This window comes from Zeus faber (assembly GCF_960531495.2).
Source record: "Zeus faber genome assembly, chromosome: 3".
Classification (NCBI taxonomy): domain Eukaryota; kingdom Metazoa; phylum Chordata; class Actinopteri; order Zeiformes; family Zeidae; genus Zeus; species Zeus faber.
In genome coordinates, this window is record NC_137190.1 from 14813584 (window position 1) to 14833976 (window position 20393).

Below are 20393 nucleotides of genomic sequence, written 5' to 3' on the forward strand. Positions count from 1 at the left end.
AAACTGCGTCCTGTTCTCCAGCTACGCCATCATAGCCTGCACATCTGAAGGTTGTGTCACTAGCCCTCAAATAAACGTCACGACTTTAGAGGCCCCTCCTCCCTCAGTGGAGCCTCCAGCCGTAAAACACATCACGCCCCGCGGTGTGAACGCTTCCTGGAACGAGCCCCGGACCCAAAACGGAAGGGTGACCGAATACGTGCTTAAGCTGAACGCTGAGGAGGTTTATCGTGGGACAAACCGGTACACGCTGGTTTCAGACCTGCATCCTCACACTTCGTACCAGCTCGCCCTGTTGGCCTGCACCAGTGGAGGCTGCACTCAAAGCGCCACAGTCTCCACGATAACGGAGGAGGCTCCTCCTGTCGGCTTACCTCCCCCAACTCTCAAGGTGTGTTTGTTCAGCGCGTACTGTACGTTAGTCATAGCCGCTTCTCCTTTTTTGACGTTTTTTTGGTGACAGTTGAGTTGATGCGATCCCAAATCTCTACTGTGAAGGCGACCGGCCCGGAATCGGTGGAAGTTAGCTGGAACGCACCAGAGCAACCTAACGGCGTCATCACGGGTTACGAGCTCCGCAGAGACGGCGAGGTGGTGTACGTCGGCCGAGAAACCCGCTACCACGATTTCACGCTGCTGCCGAGCATGGAGTACAGCTACGTCGTCAAGGCGAACAACAGCCGTGGGGCCGTGAGCAGCGCGGCGGCCGTCGCCCAGACTCACCCCTCGGCGCCCTCTGGTGTCGGACCCCCGGCACTGCAGCCGATCGGATCGAGCCAGGTCATTATTGCTCCGTTGAAACTATTGAGCGGTAACCCAGGGTTCGGCAACCTTGACTACTAAACAATCTGTTTTTGAGATTTTCTTTTATTTCCCTTACCAGCTATCCCCCTACGCCCATGCAACACGATTTATTTTTCAGGCAGGCAGCGTATTTGCATTGACGCCTCCTCTAACCAAACCTTTTTCCCACCATATGTCTCAATAGTTGATCATTTTAATAATCCCCTTCCACACCCTTTATATTTCTTTGAGCAGCATTTAGGCCAACAGGACACATAGTTGGACTACATTTAACACATTTCGTCATGAAGTTTTGAGTTAAAATAATGTAAAAATGAACATTTCTTCTTCACTGACGTTCAAAATACCTCACTCTGCCTGTAACAGAGCCTGTTGAAATGTTGTGCCTCAGGTGAAAGTGGAGTGGAACCCTCCGGCTCGTCCTAACGGAGACATCATCAGTTATACGGTGCACCAGCGAGACCCAGCCCAGCTCAACACCACCAGCACCACCTTCACTAGAGAAGACAACGCCTTCTCCGACAGACACACCATACTGAGGGGGCTGGCTCCGTACCACAGGTTAGGAAAGGAGGGTTTCGTCTAAATAAATGTTCACACACTACCATGAAACGCCACTCTAATTATGGATTGTGTGACACTGTCACCGACCAAATAAAAACATTGCCCTGCTTGGTTGCATCCACCCGTTTCCTTTTCTCTTAGCTCATACTCATGAGAATAAACTGTTGTGAATTCATTAAGTATGCAGGCGTGGCTTGGGAGGAGAATGTCAGAAAGAACGAGAAAGTGGAATTGGAAGGATATAGGCGAGAGAGAAAAATGGAAAGGAGAACAGTGCCCCCTTTGTCAAAATCCCCACACTGCAGGTCTATCTATAATGTACATTAGTTTACTGCAAGTATACTGCAGCAAAGCTTTGTTCCTTTTCGTTTTAATCACCAAGAAGGGTTGTTAATCGTATTGTATTTAAATAACTTATCATTTTGATAAATGTTGGGATCAGTCAATTTTTATTCTGTGAAATGTTAAGGGGTCTTATAAAAGACAAGTGCACATGTGATGTTTATAATCGATGTTAAATCAATCACAAAAAGTACCCTCATGGTTAGAATTCTGCGGCAGTAACAATTTCCATGTGAGCTAGCTATCCAATGATGAAGTTTTCTTTGTAACTACTTTATTACACATCACTCGGATTACACATTGTTTATCGAGGTTATGTAACACCATCACATGTAATCTGTTATCCCCTAACCCTGTCAATTGGCCTGTTGAACCAAACAGACGTGAAAAACCATATACTAGGTGTGCTGGAAGAAACACCCCAGACCCTGCTGGTTTCCATCTTCCCAGCTCCACACACATGCTGGGTCTCTTTCTTGTGGCTGCTGCTTCAGAGCCATCACTTCGGCAGTGTTCGGAAGATATTTGGAGAGGGGGTGAGCCTCTCCAAATATCTTCTGAACTTTGCTTTTCTCTCCTTCTTGTCTCTTTATTTGAAGTCATCCATTTTGCAATGTCAATTTTGTCCCAGCTTTCTCGCTTTATAGGTTTATTCATAATCTATGTTTTCCTCTTTTCATCAACGCAACACCTTCCAGGACGTTACCAGGACTTTGCATTCATAGTGTTGCTGTATTTAGTCGTGTTTTGTTTGTCTCTGACGTGTGTGTGTGTGTGTGTGTGTGTGTGTGTGTGTGTGTGTGTGTGTGTGTGTGTGTGTGTGTGTGTGTGTGTGTGTGTGTGTGTGTGTGTGTGTGTGTGTGTGTGTGTGTGTGTACAAGGTACGAGGTTAGGCTGGAAGCCTGCACGGCACTGGGCTGCTCCTCCAGTGACTGGTTGTCTATTCTGACCCCGGAGTCGCCCCCTGCTGGGCAGACAGCGCCGATGCTTGACCCCCAGCCAGACACGCTCACCGGCCTCCAGACCGCCTTCCTGCTCACCTGGCCCACCCCCGCACAACCCAATGGCAGAATCCTGCACTACGAGGTCTACCGCAGGCCGGACCGTACCACTGACGCCCGTGGAGCCACTGCAACAATGCTGGTCTGCAGGGACGTTTCCACCTCCTGCAGAGACGAAGGACTGCAGCCATACACTGCATACCAGTACCAGGTACCTGCTGTGAGCGAGTGAACTAGTTAGTGGGTGAGTGGGTGAGTTAGTGAGTGGGTGAATTAGAGAGGCGGGGAATGGAGAGAGCAAAGAAATAAATAAGCAATTATTAAAAATAAAATAAAATAAACAAAAACAAAAAGTGTGTTTCAGACTTTTGCCCAAAATGTTTCAATTAAAATTTGTTTTGCATAAAAAGTAAAGAAAGGGAAGATATGCAGATGTGATGTGTCAATATAAAAGAGGTTTAATACACATCTGGCATTCAGAATGTCTCCTGAATGTCCAGCCTGGTCTGAGCTCACTCTCGAAAATAGGTGTAAATGCAATAAACATTATGTAGGGAATTAAGGGGAGAATCCAGACGAACATACAGTCCCTGTCATAGGGAACAACGGATTTGCTCCAAAAGGAAGTCTGTTGTTCAAGGGGGCGGAAACTATATGACGTTTCTCTTTTTTTTTTTTTTTTTCAAAGAGGAACAGAGTAGCCATTGAGCCACTCCTGGATTCAGATAGACACATCACACAAGACACGGTCTGCATTCTCAATAGGATGTTCATCAAAAAGCAGGACTACTTACACAAACACACACATACACATGCACACACACACACACACACACACAGATTTCTAATCCATTAACAGTTCACATGGACGTACAAACACGTATTCTGCCGCTGACATAGTCACACTTACATGTGCACACAAACACACACACACACACACACTATGATGAATTTACCGGAGCGCACATCATCATTGTCACACGGGCAACAATACGCAAGCCAAGTAATCAGACAGGTGTTAAATGGTGGCGTCCATATTCATGCCGTTGTGCCATGCGTCAGTGCGCTAATTGACAGGCTAGCCCTTTGGAAGCAACAATAACATTAGCATTCCCACCTGTCAGACATGCGAGCCGAGGCCAGAGAACCCATGTAATTGATTGAGTTTGCCTGATTGTTGTGTAGTCTTTATTTACGAGGGTCCTAATTTATGACAGGTGTAGGGAGGAGGGAGGGAGGGAGGGACTCGCAGAGATGACGGGCGGGCGACAGAGCTATTAATCACTGACCCCTCTCAGAGCACTCCACTTCCTGATTACCAGCCAGCCAATCAAATTAACTGTTAGCCCCCTTGGTAACTGAGCATGTATTGGAAAGACCTTTTTAATGGCTGGTGCCGCCTGTCCCATGGGGGCGGGGGTGCGGGGGGACGTGGAGAAGGTGGTAATGGGTTGTGCGTGTGTGTGTGTGTGTGTGTGTGTGTGTGTGTGTGTGTGTGTGCGCGCGCGTTTAACTCCTGTTGCACGACTCGTCGCATACACTCTTAGTTTTTATGTATTATCTGTGTGTGTGTGTGTGTGTGTGTGTCTGTACATTTTATTCATATAAAGCTCCACCATTAGGTGTGGTTTAGAGAAGGTGTGGTTTGGCGCCATCTTTCTCATCATGTGCCTCTATGTTTGTATTACTCTCTCACTCTCTTTCACTCTCTCTCTCTCTCTCTCTCGCTCGCTCCCAGACCTGTGCAAGGACAGTATGTCGGTGTGGTTTAGCACAGCACAGAGCAGAGAGAGAAATCATATTAGGCTAATTACACTGGGTCATAAGCTCCTATTGACAGCTTTATGCTTGGTTTTAATTACTGCCCACTTTCACACAACTTAGCCCCTTCACCCGGCTCCCTGCACCCGCCAACTGGCACCGTGTCCAATCAGAGCGCTCCGGCCGCGCCCGCAGTCAAACCGGCCAATCGGCAAGCTCGAACGCAGTCTGGAAGTTTTCCGAAGTCGTTTGTTGCCATGGCGGCTCGTTTGTTGCCATGGTACCTAACGGGGTATATTTTTATTTTGTGCCTGATAAGCCAAATCATGGCTCGGTCGGAGGATAAAAGAGGGCAGGGGAGGGGAGTAAGGAGGAAAGCCGTAAAAAGTCGTCAGATCACTTAAGGACAAAGAGGGAAGTTCTGCCCCCACCCCCCCAACGCCGGACCAAGGGCAAGGTGATCTGCACCAAGTTTAACTTTGAACCACTTCTATCTGTTCTGGGGATTTGGGAGAACCCTCTTAATCAGCTAGCACGGTACAGGGTTGTGTCATACTAAAAGCATATACCGTGTTGCCATGGAAGTAAAGGGGGGGGGGGGGCGTCTGTTGCCGGGTAAGCTCTGTTGCTGCTGGTGCTAAATTTTTGCGGTGGCAGTTTTAAGCTGTAAGTCAGGGGACAATTTTGCAGAAAGTCCTTTCCTTTCACTCAATGTTACGGTTTTGGAAGACACTATTAAGGTGACTGTTAAACTTTCCCCAGTTTTGAAGGGGGTTTGGTGAGACACCTCAAACATTGCCAGCCGTCACTCAGAACTCCCCAAATTTACCCGATCATTTAGTTATCATGTACAGATGGTTTCAATTTGGTAGATATTCTAATCAGAAGGGATTTTAGTGATGACCGCGTCAAATATCGGAATGAGTCAAATATCTGTTTCTCCCTTGTTTCTCTCTCTCTCTCTCTCACACACACACACACACACACACACACACACACACACACACACACACACACACACACCCCTGTACAGAACTCCAAACTTCCACTTGACCCCTGACAGCATGCTGTTTACTGTTCCTAAGTCTTCATCCCTCCATTATCCCTCTGTCCATCCTTCTCTTTAGTCCCTCTTTGACTTTCTGTATTTGAACACTGTCTCTCACTCTTTGCTTTTTTATTTCACTTTTATCTCTTTTTTTTTTTTTTCTCTCCTTCTCTCATGTCACTCCTTTTCTTCTTTTGGTAGCTCAGCTATTTCTCTGCTAATTTCTCCTGCTTTCCATTAGAGCATCCCTCCATCAATGTACACACACACACACACACTTCCCTCCATTGTTTACTCCCTTCCTTTTCTGCTCGCCTGCTCCGCCCCATCCGTCCCTCCACCACTTCTTCCTTCATCGTAGTATTTCTCCTCCTCCGTCGCCTCTTTCTCTCTACCATCCTCCTTCGCTCCCCACCTCTTTCTCTCACCTTCTTCCTCGCCCCTCCCATCTTAGTCCATCTGGTCTGTCACTTAGATCAATCAGTCTGATTGATCACGGCCTAATTGACTATTATTGAGGTTAATTTCACTCTTCTCACACACACACACACACACACACACACACACACGCACATATGCGTGCGCACACACACACACACACACACACACACACACACACACACACACACAGACATAACCTGATCCCAAACTTACAAACTTACACACACACTTGCACACATTTAACACAAGGCTCATCCATCTGCCTCCTGCACTACTTCTGACAGGCTACAGATGACTTACACATGCAAATCTCAACCCTGCCTGACCCTGTGCTGTGTACACCCTCTAATTAGACCCAACACAAGCACGCAAATAAGATTACTTTGTGTGTGTGTGTGCATTTGTTGTGAGTGTGTGTGTGTGTGTGTGTGTGTGTGTGTGTGTGTGTGTGTGTGTGTGTGTGTGTGTGTGTGTGTGTGTGTGTGTGTGTGTGTGTGTGTGTGTGTGTGTCTGCTTGTGTGTGTGTTACTCCTTGATGAAGGTGAAAAGTAATTGTCATGCAGAAATGTTAGTGTGGGGTTGCATTGTAAAAAGGTTTTGTTCTCATTGCTGATGATGATTTTGATGGATGGACCAATGGATTGACTTATATCCTGTTTCTTGTGAGGGGTGTGAAGGGTAACTAATGGGGGCTTTTGTGAGGGTTCACAAAAACCTCCAAAATGGCACTATAGGCAAGTTTTTGAGGAAATAAAAAAATGCAGATGTGGTTAGTTTGAAAAGATTCGGAAGATGTCAGCACAGCAAGACTGTAAATGCTGCGACTTGAATTGTGTATTGAACGTGTGTTCACGGACGTATCTATCAATTACATCTATATTCTTTGGAGCTTGACTGAATGATACATTCATCGGGTTTGGATGTGGGGGAGGAGCACGGCTCTAGATTTATACTTTGTGATTAACAGGTCTGGGCGGTAAACTCTGCTGGGCACTGTGCCAGTCCATGGGCCAATGGAAGAACCGGACCGGCCCCCCCCGAGGGTGTCGGCCTGCCAGCCTTCCCACATGTCCTGGCAACATCGGCAGTAGTGGACATCCCTCCCCCGACGCAGCCCAATGGGATCATCAGCCTCTACAGGGTGTTTTCACATGACAACAACACGTACATTCTGGTAATAAGTCAAATCTGACAATAAATAAATAAATAAAAGATTAGAAAAAAAAAAAAAAAAACTCGTTCCCCTCACTTTCTCCCTTGTGTCTCTGCTTTTCCTTCTGTAGCTCTCGGAGGGCACGTCCCGTCAGCAGACGGTCCACACACTGAGGCCCTACACACTGTACTGGGTGGGAGTGGAGGCCTGCACCTGTTATCAGGTGCCATGAAAAAAAAAACACTTTGATAGCTGCTTTCTACCTGCGGCGCTCTGTGTATTTGCGATATGCTGTCAAAGATAGATCCAGGACAACAACGACACTAAAAGACGCCATTTGTCCGTCTGTATAACTGACAATGTAAAATGAGACCATAGATGATGAGAGGCAGAATTTCTATGAAATGATCCTGATTGTACACCATCAGGTGTGGTTCACAATTCGCAAACGCTGGCAAATCGACGGCATGTTACGAGCAGTAAGTTATTATCCCATGGCTGAGCTGTTGTTTCGGAACTGCTGCCATGTTTCTCAGTTCAGGGTCAAAGTGACGAGTCAGGAGCAGGACACGCTACAGCTTTTGTGTCCTGATGGCCGCTAACCAAAAATTCCCAAAGTGCTGTTTGTACCTTTTAACATTTCCGTTTGTAAACCCGTTGCAGTGTTGCAGCAAAGGTCCGCTGGCGGAGCTCCGTACCCTGGCCGCTCCGCCCGCCCACCAGCCCCCTCCTCGCCCCCTGACCCTCACCTCCCGCTCGGCTCAGCTGGAGTGGGATGAGCCCCTGGCGCCCAACGGAGTCATCGAAAGGTAGGAGTTAAAGAGGGAATGGATGCGGACTGGACACGTATGGTCTGTGGATGGCCTGACTCTCTGGGAACTCTGTCATCTATAGACAAACCAATTTAATTGAATCTGACTCCCTCGCCGTCCAGCTGTGAGCTGCATGTCAGGTCCTCCTGCCCTCAGCCCCAGCAGCCTGTGGCCTTTCCCTGCCTGGAAGGACCAATAGAAACGTGCTTCTTTGGCAAGGGACTGAGCTACAATCTGACAGGTGAGTCTATACAAGCAATTCTTTGTCTTCGTCTTCATCTTTCTATTATTATTAAATCTATGATGTATATGTACAGGTACATTATATAAAATAAATATCAACCAAACTCCAGAAAACATTTGTAGGACGTAGTGCAACACATTATAGGGCCACATTAGAGCAAGGGTGTCAAACTATAATATACTATATTAGCAAGACAATATATCTATCTATCTATCTATCTATCTATCTATCTATCTATCTATATATATATATATATATATATATATATATACATACACCGATCAGCCACAACTTTAAAACCACCACTAATATTGTGTAGCTCCCCCTCGTGCCGCCAAAACAGCTCTGACCCGTGGAGGCACGGACTCCACAAGACCTCTGAAGGTGTCCTGTGGTATCTGGCACCAAGACGTTAGCAGCAGATCCTTTAAGTCCTGTAAGTTGCGAGGTGGGGCCCCCATGGATCGGGCTTGTTGTTTCAGCACATCCCACAGATGCTCGATGGGTTTGAGATCTGGGGAATTTGGAGGCCAAGTCAACACCTTGAACTCTTTGTCATGTCCCTCAACCCATTCCTGAACATTTTTTGCAGTGTGGCAGGAGGCATTATCCTGTTCAATTATCACTGCCATCAGGGAATACCGTTGCCAAGAAGGGCTGTTCTTGGTCTGCAACAATGTTTAGGTAGGTGGTACAGTACGTGTCAACGTCCACATGAATGCCAGGAGCCAAGGTTTCCCAGCAGGACATTGCCCAGATCATCACACTGCCTCTGTTGGCTTGTCTTCTTCCCATAGTGCATCCTGGTGCCATCTCTTCCCCAGGTAAAAGACGCACACTCACCATCGTCATGATTTAAAAGAAAATGTGATTCATCAGCCCAGGCCACCTTCTTCCATTGCTCCATGGTCCAGTTCTGTGGCTCACGTGCCCATTGTAGGCGCTTTCTGCAGTGGACAGGGGTCAGCATGGGCACTCTGACTGGTCTGCAGCTACACAGCCCCATACACAGCAAGCTGTGCTGAACTATGTGTTCTGACATCTTTCTATCATAGCAGCATTAACTTTTTCACCAATTTGTGCTACAGTAGCTCTTCTGTGGGATTGGACCAGACGGTCTCGACTTCACTCCCCACGTGCATTAATGAGTCTTGAGCGCCCATGACCCTGTCGCTGGTTCACTGGTTGTCCTTCCTTGGACCACTTTTGGGAACACCCCTCAAGACCTGTTGTTGGGTCAGTGTCCCTCAGATCCTTACGCTTGCCCATTTTTCCTGCTTCCATCACATCAACTTCAAGAACTGACTGTTCACTTGCTGCCATATATATATATATATATATATATATATATAATGTGACCTGCAAATTAATCTTTAATCATCTAAATTATAATTCATCCAGCGAATGTTTTCAGAATAGAGAACAGAACAAAATAGAAAATACAATTATGATTGCGAGTCCATTTTTAACAGACAAAATATTAGGCAATTGAATTATGAGCGGTATAAACAAAAAAAACACAGACATTTTGGGTTTGAGACCCCTGCGTAAGATGGTGATGGGAGTTACAGTCCCAGAGTGATCTTTAACAGTGTAAACTCAGTTATTAAAAATGGTAATAAACAGATATGGGAGATATATTTTTTTTGACTTTGTGCGTCAACCAGGTCTGCAGCCGTACTCGAGCTACGAGCTCCGAGCCGCCTGCTTCAACAACATGGGCAGCACCGCCTCCAACTGGACGGCCGTCACCACGCTCACAGAGGGTACGAGCCCCTGCTCTACTTTTATACCTAGCTCCGCCCTCATCGCTGGTGTGAAAGAGTAACTTCCCAAGGGTCCCAGTGAAATCCATCCCTCCATCTGAACCCTCCTCTTTACCTTCTTGTTCCGCATCTCCTCAGCCCCCCAGTACGTGTCTCCCTTCTCGGTGGGAAGCAACGTGACATTGGTGTGGTTGGACTGGGGCGGCTCCTTCTCCCTCAACGGGCCCCTCAGGGAGTACGGCGTGACGGAGAGCCAGCTGAGGATCTACGCCGGCTTCCACAGCTCCCTCCACATGCCACGCACCTCACAGAAGAGTGAGGCCACACAGGAGATAAAGCACCAGGCACCCAACACCGTCTAAACAGATTTAAACTGTATTATAACATTTCGGCATCTGCGTGTGTGGCCTACGTTCACACTGCACCCTCCTGTTGGACTTCCATGTCCTAAATCACGTTCCGGCACGTTAACGGTTTGTGTTCGGCGTCGCAGAGCGACGTGATTCTCCAGACAAGCAATGACATGTAAAAGGTCAAAACGCTGAATTAAGCAGAGTGCCCCGATCTATATCATGTTTATATCACGTTGTCAGATAGTAAGATACCCACGTGAATGTTTGCGCAGACTGGTCAAGCTAACAGATTTCCGATCGCCGGGCGGGGGTTAAAAAGGTTAATAGTCAGACGAGGGTTCATAAAGATAACAGATAAATCCACCCACGCAAACGCAACTGGGAGACCTGTTCCATAGGATTCCATAGGCCAAGGTCTAATGCACAATACATAACAATGATGGGCTTATGTGGGCATTTACATTTAAAATATCTGAATTATTTATTATCTTTTTATTCATTTTATTTTTTATTCAGTCATTCAATAATTCAAAAGGTGTGTCAATGCATAATATCACAACACGCGTCATGTTCGCAATGAAATGCCACAGTGCAGATAAATAGTAGCAACACAAGTAAGTGACATTATTAGAGTACAAAAAGAAAATATAGAAATATGAAAAAATAACAATAGACAACAATTGGGGTAAAGTAAGCAGACTGAACTCCGTACTCAAATAAACAGGAAATAAACAGGAATTCTCTCTCTTTTAGCTCTGTCTTTTCAGGTGACATGTACCACAGACACTGGTAGTGCCAGCACGCCAACCATCAGATACAGCCCTGCCACAGGTCTAGGTGGGTGACGTGCACACACACACACACACACACACACACACACACACACACAGGTGTCTCAATTTGAACTCCAAATCCAATCCAACACCTTTTTCTGCACCAAAAACCCGCTTACACTCGCTAACATTTGGCATTTGTCACCAGTGGGAAAGGAAAAACCCGGGTCTCAGTCCCGGTACAAATGACCCTTTACCGTTGCGATGCGGCGCGCGTTGAAATTCTGGACGCTGTCACATAAATAGACAGGAATATCCGTGTATCATTCCATCATTTCATATCCCATTTACAATCCAAAATCAGAAGTTTTTGGTTTTTTTTTTTTTACGCGTGGGGGACCGTCAAATGTTGTGAGTGTGGTGATCACAGCGGAGAACCCTCAGGCCCCCCGCCGGGAGCTCCAGCATCGCCCCAAGCTGGTCCCCGCCTCCCGCCGCCGAAGGACCGCTGCGCGCACCGGCAGCATGGAGTATCTGTCTCCTCGATGTTTTGTTCCCAATCACACCGGCACCACGAAAAGCCCCTTTTCCCACGTGTTCGTGACGCGCCAGAAAAAAAAATGCATTTCTCCTGGCAATGGGAAAAGTGTCAATCGGCTATTTTTAGCGGGTTGACCCTGTTTTTTTTTTTTTTGTTTTTTTTTTAATTTTAGTTTGGAAATAGTATGACCTTCAAATTTCCTATCCTGAACACTACTTTGGCCCAACGCACACACACACACACACACACGCACGTCTCCAGGTCCGGTTGAACCTACCGAAGGGGGGAAGCAGGGAGTGAGCATGTCAGCAGCGCCCGTCTACTCTGAGCTCTGGTTCATCTTGTTGCTGGCGCTACTGGGTCTGTTCCTGCTGGCGATCCTGCTGGGGCTGGTCCTGCACAGGTAAGTCCTGCGTCAGATATGTGGTGGAACTGTCATAGTATATAGTGAGGAAGAGTAGAAAGCGTAAGGCTTGAGCCGCGGAAAATGGAAAAATTCCACAAACTTACACACACAAGTGGGAACGACTGAGTGAGTTTTTACTTCCACCAGGGCCTTGAGGAAGACTCCCTCTGCCAGAGAGCGCCCTCCTCTGGTCACTTTGCAGAAGAGCAGACACGGGGGAGGAGAGACATACATGGTAACACACTGCTGGATAAAAAAAATAATTCATTCATTAAATTGAAAAAAAAAATTAAAATATATATATATATATATTAGAAGAGACTGATATTTGTCTTTTATATGGCATCAAGTAATTGTGTGTGTGTGTGCGTGTGTGCGTGTGTGTGTGTGAAAAATAACATTTCACTGTGCAGTTCGGTTCTGTACCACTAGAGGGAGTTAAAGTAACATTGGAGATCACTGCGTTAAACACCTTTTATAATTCCTTAAATATGTTATTGTTCCTATTGTTCAAAGTGAGTTGCCTTACACATGCTGTACTGTACAGCGCTGGTGAAATCCCAAATCATTATTAAAAGGTAGCAACCTAATTTTCCTTTTCCTGAAGTTCCTCCTGACAACTGACAGCGTGATTCCAACAACTCTGAGCTTCATCTGTTTCTCCTCACGTTTTTCATCGTTTCACTCAAACACGTTTACTCGTTTAAATATTTTCTTACCGCCTTCCTCTTTGTTGATCTTTCCAAGCCTCTCGTTCTCCCGTGTGTATTTTTCTTATCTCTGTCCATCTGTCTGTCATCTTCCCCCTGTCTGTTTCCTTTCTCTCCATGTCCATCCATGCTCTCTCGCTCGCTCTCTCTCGCCCTCTCTTCCAGAGGCCTTATCCTGAGTTGTGTTGTAAACACCGTCCCAGCTCTGTGCTCCTCCCCGACCGTCCCGCCGCCACAGTAAGAGTTGCCTCTCTGCCTCGTGCTTCCTGTTAAAAGCTAAAACTCTACTTTACTGTCCCCTGGCAGTTTGAAACAGTGGCAGACTGTGTCGAGATCGGCAACGTTGCACTTAAAAGCTACACCGTGTACACGGAGGTATGGGACCCCTCGGTTTTGCATGGGCGGTTCGATTCCTCTACCGTATGCGTCCATGCATGTGTGCTGTTGTTGTGCAAGCTTGGTTTGTGGGGTTGTTATTGCAGGTGTGCGTGTGTGTGTGTGTGGCGTGCGTGCGCGAGACATGAGCCCAAGCATGCCTAATCGCTTGCATGTCTTCAAATCCTTGAAAGCGGTGCATGATGCGATGGTCACATTTTCACGTTCTGCTTCAGGGGCCGCAGGTCAAACGGCGGCCGGAGCCGGAAAAGTCCCATCGACGGGGCCCCAAAGTCCCCCTTTTCACCCAAACACGAAGGCATGAAGGCAGACAGAGACAAACCTTTGCCAGAGATTAGGTTGAATGGAAGTGCTATAACGGGCTTAACTTTGAGAATCGGACGGTACGTTTTGTGGGTCTGGCACGGATGTGGAGCGTGTGGACAAAAGGATTCCGTTTTTGTTGGGGTGCGGGCGTCTTTTCAACCTTAACTTTTGAGATAGTTGCTCGTTATTGAGGAAAAAAAACAACAGCAAACAAAGCGTCTTTTTGTCCGTCTGCCCCCCCCCCGGTGTGCCCCGCACTGAGATGGTGACGGGCTGCGTGCTGTGTCAGCTCAGTGCAAGGCTGCGGTGGGGGGGGGGGGTCCACCAGCCGAGCCCCCGTAGACGCCGTCCTTTAATTAGCGCTGTCGCACTGCAGTTGGGGCCTGACGGTGTCATCTTCACATCTGACTCTGGTTTGGGGAGGAGAAGGGAGCGTGTTGGTCTTGTGAGTTCTGTGCTTGTATCGATTAAAAAAAAAAAAGATGAATCAAAGCTGGAGGCGGGGGGGGGGGGGGGCACAACTGAACTTGAATTCCCAAAGTTTTGCCGAGGAAACCACTGGCTTTGATTCATTTTTGTCCATTTAATAATCCAGTCGTTTTTCGTCTCCTTCATAGAAATAATCAAAGCCATAAAGTCAGGTGACGCTCTGATATGAACGCATGGCGATCAAGCGCACGTTTAAAACGACTGTTGTTCAGCTGGATTTGGACGCTCCGCCTTCCTTCTCCTCCTGTGGTGACGGTGATCTCTCCCTCCAGGCTCTGGCAGACTCCAGGATCGTCGGCAGCGGCTCACGCTTCAGCCCCATGACCGTCCTCAGGGTTCCAAGCCCGCCGGACCTGGGCCACGCCTACTCCCAGCATTCCTTGCACCGCAGCGTCAGCCAGCTGATTGACAAGAAGTCGCTGATGGAGGAGGGAGGCTGGGACCACCCCCAGGCACACGACTCTGGACTGGTGAGGATGGAGATGCTCGGCGGGGAGATTTTTAAGAATAAATACAACTGTGTAGAAAGGATGCACCTCGCCTCTCCGCCTGGAGAGCAAGAATGCTGCGATTTGATTTTTAAGACCTCAAGCGAAAACAGGGGGGGAAATGTCTTTGCCGACCACAGGTCCAGTCATGGCGCCTTGGAGATGGTCGATAAATGGAAGCGATCAATACCAATCCACTCATAATATACTGTAGCGGCGAGTTAGTTGTGAAGACTTTCCTTCCGAGGCCTTTTTCAAGCTCCCTTGAAAATGTTTTGCCATTTAACATTATACTCCTCAGACTAGACCAGTGGTTCTCAACGTGGGGCCAGGGCGACGCCCAGGGAGTCCCCAATAAAATGGTTGATATTTCATATATGAGCCATTAGAGAATGGTGACTATTTGGATTCTAGTTTCACTGTTAACAGCAACAGTCAGCAACGTCACCGAACTGGATGGTTAGACTGAACGGCCCGGGCATGATGGGCGTCTTCCGCCCTCCGCCCTGCCCCCCGTCCTCAGCGCCCACCGTCGTCCCTGACGACCCGCATCTGCTGCACCGGGTCCCCGTCGCTCAGAGGAGGCAGCGGTGTCAGTGACGTTGTGGCGTTGTCCTCTTTCTTTCAGTACGTGGAGGAAGACGACTTTGTGGACGCCATCAAGGCCTTCAGCTCCGTGAGGAAGGAACACACCATGTTCACCGACACCCACCTGTGACGCCTCCGCCCGCCGCAGGCGATCTGAGGTGTATGTGTGCCTCGGCGTCACGCCCTCACCTCCGCCGCCCGATCTTAACGCTCACAGCCATAAGTAGTTAGAGTGTTTATCACGAGGCTGCTTTCCTGAACCGTAGGGAGTGTGTTGTTACAGTATTTGTTGTTTCATAGCAGGGATCTGTGTGTACTTTCAGTAGTAAGACGTCAGTTGTGGTTACTTTAACAAAAACTGAACTGCGGTTGAAGTGCTCACGGTTATAGTTTCTACCGTCGTGGACCCTAATATTTGAAATGTCTAATATCTTGTATCTGTGCCTGGTAGACGTGCAGGAGTGACGGCAACATTTCTGATAGCAGCAGCAGCAGCACCGCTTGTTTGGTCTTGGTTTTGTACCATGAATCTCAATGCCAATTCTGTTTTGCCTGTCGTCGTCGTCGTGGCTGGGAAATGCAGCCACGTCCGTGTGTGTGTGATGGTAAGTTTACCGACCTTAAAAACGCCAACAAGAGATCTTTTTATTCTGGGTGTCAGCTCTAGTCCCTTACTATACACGCATCCATATATATATATGTGTGTGTGTTTATATGTAAGCTGTTGCGTACATTTCAGCCTCCGTAATCAACAACCTCTTAAATGATTTGAGAAGGAAACGTCTCATCTGGCTTCTTCGCTCGCTTGTGTAGAGGAAAGCTTCTGTTTACATTGGGACGAGGGTTTAAGAGGAAACGTGGAGCAGATACTGATCAGAGGTTCTCCTCGTGACGCTGTTCAACTCCTGTGTGTGATGATGCTTTTGTGTTGGTTTGTTGTACAAGATTTGAATCCAGTGTATTGTTGTAAATCTTCTTTTTTTTTTTTTTTTTTTTTTTTTTACATCGGCAGTATTACAGTATTTATGAATGTCATACAAACTGTTATTTATAGATGATGTGTGTGGGTTTATATGTTTGCCATGGAAAATATAAAATTACGGACGGATTCCTCCTGGAAATATTTTCACGACTGCTCTCGTATTTTCTTCACTTTCAAACTCGTAATTAAATGTTTCACGGGCGTGACCTTTACCTGTCATCTGAAATGGAAGTAACATATCGATCATATCACGACATAAAGGTCTGTCGTGCATCCAACACAGTTCTTGGGGCTTCCCCCCCCCCCAACATCTGGGTTTACCTCCCTTTTGAAAGCATTGATTTTTTTTTTTATCCAATTCTTTCTTGGTCACTTAATGTTTTTTTCGTCCCAGGGTGCTCTTCCTTTTCTGTGGATGTTCATCCATATCGACAGTTTACTGAGCGCAACTTGCGAGGCTGCTTTAACTAATTCACCTAGATGTGGATGAAAAGTGCCGGCAAATCAAAACTATGGGGTCTCCACGGGAGTTGGACAAAGTAAAGATCACCACTTCAAAGAAACGTCCTGTTTCTGATGCCTTTAGAAATCCCTATATCTACTGAATAGAAAGCTGAGTGTTATGGCTATGACGGCATGCCCGATACATCTAACAGAACCATTAGTTCACCTTGTCTTTGGCTCTGTAAAAATGAAATATGGCAAACAAAAGAAGTTTGGAAGACACAAAATGAAGTAGTGCGGTAAAGAAAAATGCATGACATGTTCAACAGGTTAACATTGTTTTACTCCAGCAAAACAAAGGAGACGTCAGTACACAGAAGCAACACCTCAAAAACACACACACACACACACACAGACACAGACACACGCACACACACGCTTCATCTTCAGGTCTGGCCTGCATTCTGATGAAATCCAAATTCCAATGTATGAATACATTGAACACACAGTAACACAAAATCCATTAACATCCAGAAGAACGCGCGGAAATCTCTCACTTCAGTTATGCTGTAGTGTCAGGCCCGAATGTAATTTGATGGCAAAAGTATATATTGGTTGGACATAGATGGCAAATGAGGAACAGTATGAATCTGTCATTTGTCTTCAGAATTCGCACCACAAAGTATACATACAGGAATCAAATCAGTTTGTTTTGTTTTCATTACTTTCTGTCCCTAAATAAGGAAACGACGACGGCGCTTCGGGCGTTCCGGAGCTCGTCGTGTTTAAAAGAAAAAGTGTAAAAGCCAGCGGCGGTGTGCGGGGAGCCGCGGACGAGCGCCGTGATTGGCTCGTCAGAGCTGCGCGGCGGTCATAAGGTTTGGCCTCCCGAGTCCCTCGCGGGGGGACGCGGGGGCGGGTTCGCGTTTCTAAAAGTGGCACCAACAGGCGTGCCCTCACTTAAGGCGAGCGTCCTGACAAGGTCGCCGCTAAAACGTTCGCAGCCACTTTTCGCAGCCACTGTCAGCCACGGAGGGAGCGCACGGGCACACGTACGCACACACACAGGCAGGGCTTTATTAAACTCATAAATCACGACGCAACCCACACTGTCTCAGAGAGGAGACGGCCTGAAAGGCTGATTGGGAAGGTTACTAGCGTAAAGAAAAATGCATACATACATGCACATACGCACAAAGATGCCCAAAAATTGTTGACTTGTAAAGAAAACCAAAAAATATACCTTGGCGAATTATCCAACCACATACAAGCATATTTCCTTTTAAACGGAGACAAGAGTTTAAGGAGCTCTAAAATGACGAAAGGCTCAGTGTAAAGATCATTTCACATTGGGCATCTTTGTTGCGTTGTCAAAGAGGTCACGGACCATTCACATTATCCCGGCCGTCTTTGTGTTCAAAAACTATTTTCAAATCGTCGCAGGTTCATCCGCGTTGATTTATTCCGAGGGACAAACTGGATCAAAGTACTCGGCCTCATAAATATGGGAGGCTCCATTGCAGACAAGTCAAAACAAACAGTCAAGACTGCTTCCAGGTGACCTGAAGGCTTCCAGAGTGAATTTGTCAGCATGTAAAAAAAAAAATAATACAATTTAAAAAAACACATTTTATGTCAGCATACAAAATATTACAATGCCTTTTCTTCTGTCATTTTAAAGTTTTCTGACATCTGTCTTTCTTTTACACGCTGAAAGATTTTTATTGTATTTTTTTTTCCATTTACGCCTCCGATTTCAAATAAGCAACACATTGAAAACAGGGCCAATAAAACATTGTTTATACGTTCCTCAGCTCGCTGAAGTCTGGCTGAGATAATGTAAACGTAGCCAGAGAAAAACGGTTAAGGGCGGCCATGTTACAAAATGGACGGACATGAGACGCTTGAGCTCGTTGCTTTATAATTTTAGTCTTAATAGTGCGAGTGCAAATGCAGTTAGGTCCAATTGCATGATAAGATCAATATAGGCTATATGTGAATATAAACAATAGGTTATAGACAAAAAGGTGAAATGACACACAAACATCCAATGCATCCATCCAGTATTAGGATGTTGTTTTCATTATGTCAGTCTACATTTCATATAAATCCGTTTTGATATGAAGATTTACATATTTGTACAGTCAACGACCTTCGTTCATCATTTCAGCTAAAAAAAGACTGAATGTGAAGATCTCAGCGCGATGTGTCGCCCGCCGAACAATAATTCATCTTTTTTTTTTTTTTTTCCCCCACCACCGACGCAGCAATGTTTTGAGCACGTTGCACCCAAAACAACGATTGCAAAACACCTTTGTCAGAGACTAAAACAATCCTAAACGACAGCCATTGAAGCTCAGCTTTCCGCCCCAATAACCCGAAATAAACAGTAGCAGTAGTAGCAGTAAACAGAGTCCACAGTACTCATCGACTTTCGTGTTGTTGTTTCCTCGTCCATAAAGACGGCGCCTTGCGTGCTCCCCGCATTCTACTCCTCCTCTAAGACTCCTTTTACTACTGAACTTTAGCAGCCAAAGATGAAGCCCAAACACAGACATGGGCTCATGCAGTACAGCCATGATGAAGGAATAGTCAGTCGCTCCCACAGTCACTAACGTAGATGATGATTCATTCACTGCGGATTGATTAAGTAACATCTGCCCATCGCTCTAGTCCAGTTCCACTTAACAGAGATCTCATTTTCTCTTCGGCCTCGTTTTGTTCCAACGTACCGAGCCGTTCCATCCTGTTTATTACGCCACCAAAAGCATCTCTCTCGTCTGTTCCTTGGCGAATCAAACAGGTCGTATTGGACAACCTGCTGCGTCTTCACAAGCCTTTGGTCAGTTCCTCTAACGACCACCGAGTCCGTAGTGATTTAAATAAGGCACTGTGACGGTTTCACCTCCACAACAAGACACAAAAACATTCCAACGGAGGATTCTTAAAGTGATGTAGCGTGACTGCTAGTTCTAAAGTGATGTAGTATAACTGCCAGTACTAAAGTGATGGAGCGTGACAGCTCGTACTAAAGTGATGTAGTATAACTGCCAGTGCTAAAGTGATGTAGTATGACTGCTAGTATTAAAGTGATGTAGTATAACTGCCAGTTCTAAAGTGATGTAGTATGACTGCTAGTTCTAAAGTGATGTAGTATAACTGCTAGTATTAAAGTGATGTAGTATGACTGCTAGTTCTAAAGTGATGTAGTATAACTGCTAGTATTAAAGTGATGTAGTATGACTGCTAGTTCTAAAGTGATGTAGTGTAACTACTAGTACTAAAGTGATGTAGCGTGACTGCTCGTACTAAAGTGATGTAGTATAACTGCTAGTATTAAAGTGATGTAGCGTGACTGCTAGTTCTAAAGTGATGTAGTATAACTGCCCGTACTAAAGTGATGTAGCGTGACAGCTCGTACTAAAGTGATGTAGTATAACTGCCAGTACTTAAGTGATGTAGCGTGACTGCTCGTACTAAAGTGATGTAGTATAACTGCCAGTACTTAAGTGATGTAGCGTGACTGCTCGTACTAAAGTGATGTAGTATAACTGCCAGTACTAAAGTGATGTAGCGTGACTGCTAGTATTAAAGTGATGTAGTATAACTGCCAGTACTAAAGTGATGTAGCGTGACTGCTAGTATTAAAGTGATGTAGTATGACTGCTAGTTCTAAAGTGTAGTATGACTGCTAGTACTAAAGTGATGTAGTATAACTGCCAGTACTAAAGTGATGTAGCGTGACTGCTAGTACTAAAGTGATGTAGTATGACTTCTAGTTCTGAAGTGATGTAGTGTGACTGCTAGTACTAAGGTGATGTAATAGTACTAAAGTGATGTAGTATAACTGCTAGTACTAAAGTGATGTAGTGTAACTGCTAGTACTAAAGTGATGTAGTATGACTTCTAGTTCTGAAGTGATGTAGTGTGACTGCTAGTACTAAGGTGATGTAATAGTACTAAAGTGATGTAGTATAACTG

At 46.2% G+C, this 20393-nt stretch overlaps 1 protein-coding gene across 1 annotated transcript in view; it reads left to right on the plus strand.

The window, feature by feature from the left end:
* ush2a (Usher syndrome 2A (autosomal recessive, mild)) overlaps positions 1-15116 on the plus strand; it is a gene marked incomplete at both ends in the record, with an annotated part of 168128 nt that extends 153012 nt beyond the window's left edge. The window contains 16 exon segments of the mRNA XM_079997229.1: positions 22-391; positions 499-780; positions 1196-1365; positions 2592-2922; positions 6929-7135; positions 7245-7337; positions 7778-7923; positions 8049-8167; positions 9838-9936; positions 10075-10251; positions 11043-11126; positions 11865-12006; positions 12157-12244; positions 13026-13094; positions 14183-14380; positions 15027-15116. Of these exon segments, the coding sequence (XP_079853355.1) occupies positions 22-391; positions 499-780; positions 1196-1365; positions 2592-2922; positions 6929-7135; positions 7245-7337; positions 7778-7923; positions 8049-8167; positions 9838-9936; positions 10075-10251; positions 11043-11126; positions 11865-12006; positions 12157-12244; positions 13026-13094; positions 14183-14380; positions 15027-15116 (2665 nt within the window).
* Between the last annotated feature and the right edge of the window lie 5277 nt (positions 15117-20393).